The 5,000-nt window shown below is 40.7% G+C and overlaps 1 protein-coding gene across 1 annotated transcript in view; it reads right to left on the bottom strand.

The window, feature by feature from the left end:
- The window catches only part of LOC308081788 (low-density lipoprotein receptor-related protein 1-like), a 285,687-nt gene that overhangs the window by 105,200 nt on the left and 175,487 nt on the right, over positions 1–5,000 (bottom strand). The window contains exon 29 of the mRNA XM_080423412.1: positions 844–975. Within this exon, the coding sequence (XP_080279538.1) occupies positions 844–975 (132 nt within the window). The remainder of the gene's footprint in view (positions 1–843; positions 976–5,000) is intronic.

A 5,000-nucleotide genomic window follows, 5' to 3' on the forward strand; every position in this document is an offset into this window, starting at 1 on the left:
ATATATCTTTGCTTCTGGGGGTCCCTGGAACAAAATATTTTGAGATGGGGAGGGGGGGGGTGGTACTTACAACGTGTTGTAATTGTTATTTTAGAATGCCAATCTGTAAAATCATTTATTTATTTATCTATTTATATTTGAGGCCATTGCATGTAAGTTTCACAGCAGGGGTCTTTTCACAGCTTCTGTTTCTGTCATTCAACAACTGTTCCAAATGTCTATTTCCACATACTGTATTCTCTGTATCAGCATATAATCGGTCCCAAATGAGACTATACAATGGTCAATGCTAACTTAACCAGTCAGCATGTTCCTACTGTGACTTAGAATAGCAAATAACCCTATTATGACCATTTAGGATAACATCCTAATTATGTCCCATATGAAACTTCCGGAGGCTTGTGCCCTGAGGGACTGCCAGAACAAGCCAGGAGGGACTGTTCCTTATGATCTGTAAGGCTGTTGCTCTGCTGAATCTTCCAAATAAATGGTCGACTCTTCACCCTGACTGGATATAAATATTTTCCATAATAGTGTCCCATCGCAACGCATTGTGAGCTTGTAGACCTGTTATTTCCACTGCTTTTGAAAATATATGAATTCATACATGACTCTGACGATTTTGCAAAACCAATTTGATTACCTTGAATAAATACAATCAGGCGATTATGTAATAACTGTGAATGTATCTTATTTAACATAACAGGTATGAATGTATATTATTTACCATAACAGGTGTGTTTGTATATTATTTACCATAACAGGTGTGTTTGTAAATTATTTACCATAACAGGTGAGAATGTATATTATTTACCATAACAGGTGTGAATGTATATTATTTACCAAAACATGTGTGGTTGTCGGTGCCCAGCTTCATGAGGTGAGGACAGGCACAGGAGAAGGTCTGGTTGTAGTTGATGAGACACAGGTGAGAACATGGACCCATGCCGGAGTTAGCTGCACACGGGTTAGGAGCTGGAGAGAGAGAGAGAGAAAGGGGGAGGGGGGGGTTACAAATGGAGGCGCGATAAGTACAGTGAAATAACGCACATCCTCCGTTTTTGGGGCTGAGACAAAATGTCAACTTGGCAAAGACCGCAAAATGAGTTATAATTTGTACTTTTACTTTTGGTACTTTAAAGGGATAGTTCACCCAAAAAAACATCTTTTTTTCAATCGATTAGTAATTTGATGACCGGCGGACCGGTAGGCAGCGGTTCTGGTATAGGAGACACAAAGATACTCTTTGTGTCTCCTACCGGGACCGCTGTCATCAAATTATTGGCTTAGGAATGAGACAAAAACTAAAATATATCCATGAATTCAAGTCACCATGGGGTCGGGAAAAAAAATAGAAAAAAAAAGTCATTTTGGGGTGAACTATCCCTTTAAGTATATTTTGATGCCAATACTTTTCTACTTTTACTCAAGTACAGTACATTTTGAAAACAGAACCGTTACTTGTACCGGTACGGTACAACGTTACTTGTACCGTAACAGACTATTTCTACATTGTGGTATTGATACTATTACTTAACTAAAAAATGTGAGTACTTCCACTGACAGTGACCCTCTGGAGAGGTTCAGGTGACTCACTCAGGATTATTAGGAACCGTCAATCAAACAAAGTTCCCCTGGTGCCCCTGTGTGTGTGTGCGTGTGCGTGTGTGTGTGTGTGTGTGTGTGTGTGTGTGTGTGTGTGTGTGTGTGTGTGTGTGTGTGTGTGTGAGAGTCCTAAATAAGCAGACTGGATGTACTAACTAGCATGTCACACACATGGCAGGTTCAGCAGGTTGTATTGTCACCCTGTCACAACAGCGTGACAGGGTGTGACAGGGTAGCACACACTGCAGGCAGTAAAAGAATAGCTGTTTGGGGGAATCATGGCTGTTGGAGTTCAGTCACAGTTCTCTATTTTATGTTTGTATACATTATGCATGTACATACGGTGTCTGTGAATGTATGTGTGTGTGTGCGTGTGCGTGTGCGTGTGCGTGTGCGTGTGCGTGTGCGTGTGCGTGTGCGTGTGCGTGTGCGTGTGTGTGTGTGTGTGTACTGAAAAATAGCTCTCCTAAAACGTTGCTGTCATCGTAAGCATAGCAAGTATACCGAGCTAAGTCTTGATCTCTGAGCTCAAGACCCTGACGCTAGACAGGAGGGTCTGCAAGGTATAGCGATTCAGGAGTTGGTACAATAAACATCTTCGGTAGCCGATCTACAAGCTCACAATGCATCACAACACGACGCATTGTGAGCTTGTAGATTGGCTATTTTCACCTTAACGTTCACCCCAGAATAGGGTTCAAGTGGTGAATACATTAGTGTATTTGATATCTGCTGCTAAGTGATGATTCTTCCTCGCTCACACTAGAGACTGGTACTTATGTTTTGAGTACACACACCGTATGAATATTTGATACTCTGTTTTGTTATTTGACATTTTCCTTTTCTTATGATAATGTTTTTGTAACTGCAATTCATGGAAGCTTGTACGGAAAATACTTCCCCTCAGGCTTTCACTCCTGTGATGTGACAATACACTTCAAGTTGGATTTGAAGCTTTTGTGTGTGTGTGTGTGTGTGTGTGTGTGTGTGTGTGTGTGTGTGTGTGTGTGTGTGTGTGTGTGTGTGTGTGTGTGTGTGTGTGTGTGTGTGTGTGTGTGTGTGTGTGCGTGCGTGCGTGTGTGTGTGTGTGCAGAACACCAACTCCCACTGACTAATGCCCGAGGTCGCCTCTTATGGGCACAACAGCAAAGGCAGCGGCAACACTGGACCGAGCTGAGGCTGCAAGGGAAGACTGCATGTCTCCCTGCTGCGGACCACTCTGTCTCTCACTCTGTGTTAAAAAATGTTGCTTTAGACGAATGCATTGTTATCTTTACTCTGAAAGCGAGGTTGCAGGTTTTACCATCTAAACTTAACCTCTCCATCTGGTTTCCAGGCAACCATGCTCCTCACTGTATACTAGGCCTGTCCCCGACTAAGGATTTGTTTAGTCGAATCTAATTGGCGACTAATTGCCAATAGTCGACTGGCAGTCGACTAATGCAAAAAAAAGAAAGGGACAAAAATACATTTTATTTCAAAGGGCCAAGTCTACACAGTTTGTTTTGTGTCTCCAGCAGAGTTTCTAGTGTCTCTATCTCTCTCTGGAAGAGGTTGCACATGAACTCTGCAGCCGCACTGAGGCGCTCCAACACAAACAATACGAAGAGAGGAATAAGAAGAATAAAGTGGAAGTTACGTGTGGTTGCAGGTGTAGACTTGTCCAAAAAACAATTAATTTTTTTTTTTCCCAACTAGATTCGACTAAGAGACCCGCAGTCGACTCGGACCCCCCGCGACTAACCAGTCGACTATTCGACTTAGTCGAGGTCAGGCCTACTGTATACATCATGGTCATGAACAAATAGCTGAAACCATGTCCCACATCCTAAACGGGTGCCATGTATACAGGGGACTCTACATAAGTAGGCATGACAGAATAGTGGATCTGATATCAAAAGATATCTCTTCTATTTTCAGGTCCTCCATTATGCTGTATAAGCATTCTACTGTGAAGCCGAGCATGTTTAGCCTGTGTAATGATGATTCTGTGTTCTCTAACATTTCAGCTAACACCCCTGATGTCATTGTTGTTAATGAAAACCATAGAGAGGTGTTCATTCTGGAGGTCGGCTGTAGTTTTGATTACAGCTTATAGTCCATGAGCCAGATAAGATTTCATTATCGAAAGAGTGGGCAAAACCATACCTATATTAAATTGTTCATAGGGTCAATACGAGTAAATAAATATATGATAACCTCTCCACAGGAGCAGCTTTTACATGGTTATCACACATTTCGTTATTTTCCCCATACGTACATGACAGGTGAAAGAATGACAACATTTTAAAAATAGTTATCATAATGAAACTTCCTGAGTTGATTACTTACATGAAGACAATGATTTATCGTATTACAAGTTTTCTGAAATTGTATATTTAAATATGCAAATTAGGCATTACGAAAATATGCCCGAATTTGTATAACTTTCCAGAATCAACATTGGAACATTGGACAAAGCCAGAGTGAACATTCTTATTTCATTTTGTTAAGATGTTTGAGTCAAAGGTTTTTAACGAGGGAATATTCAATATCTGGCTACATTTTGGGGCTCTGGCTGATGGACTAAATGCCTAATTTGCATATTTAAATATACAATTTCAGAAAACTTGTAATACGATAAATCATTGTCTTCATGCAAGTAATCAACTCAGGAAGTTTCATTATGATAACTCTTTTTAAAATTTTGTCATTTTTTCACCTGTCATGTACATGTACGTATGGGGAAAATAACAAAATGTGTGATAACTATGAAAAAGCTGCTCCTGTGGAAAGGTTATCATATATTTATTTACTCGTATTGACCCTATGAACAATTTAAAATAGGTTTGGTTTTGCCCACTCTTTCGATAATCATTGCTCAATTTTGGGGCTCTGGCTCATGGACTATTAGAGGAAGCCTTCCTAACCAAAGTGCTAAAATATCATCAGCTAGAGCAGACCATCTCTCAGCTAGGCTACAGATGTAAACTTTTGGTTTTTATCTTTGCAAGCCTAGGGCACATGCACAAGTTGGTTGTTAGGGGCCTTCAAATGGCCGGCCTCTCCAAAAGGAGGGCTAAACAATTAGCAAGGTACTGCTCAATATCAGCTATTATAGAAGCCGCTCAATTTGGAGGAGGCGTTGCTTCCTTTACCCATGATTGTTGTCCACTGCGTTCGACAAGTATGCCATCTTTTGTTTTGTATGTAACAATGCTCTGCCTTACATGCACTTTGTAACTGGCTGTTTCCCCATTACCTGACTGCACTGGCAGTGTTTATGTCCTTTGCACATCTTGTACTTCTGTTTATGTGGACATAAATATATTTCAAATGTGAGTGTGTGTGTTGATCTCATAAGAAAGGACATATCCACACATTTTACACCGTCAGTGAGAATTCCTTCCATGTTT

This window comes from Gymnoscopelus braueri (genome assembly GCF_963280865.1).
Source record: "Gymnoscopelus braueri genome assembly, chromosome: 3".
Classification (NCBI taxonomy): Eukaryota; Metazoa; Chordata; class Actinopteri; order Myctophiformes; family Myctophidae; genus Gymnoscopelus; species Gymnoscopelus braueri.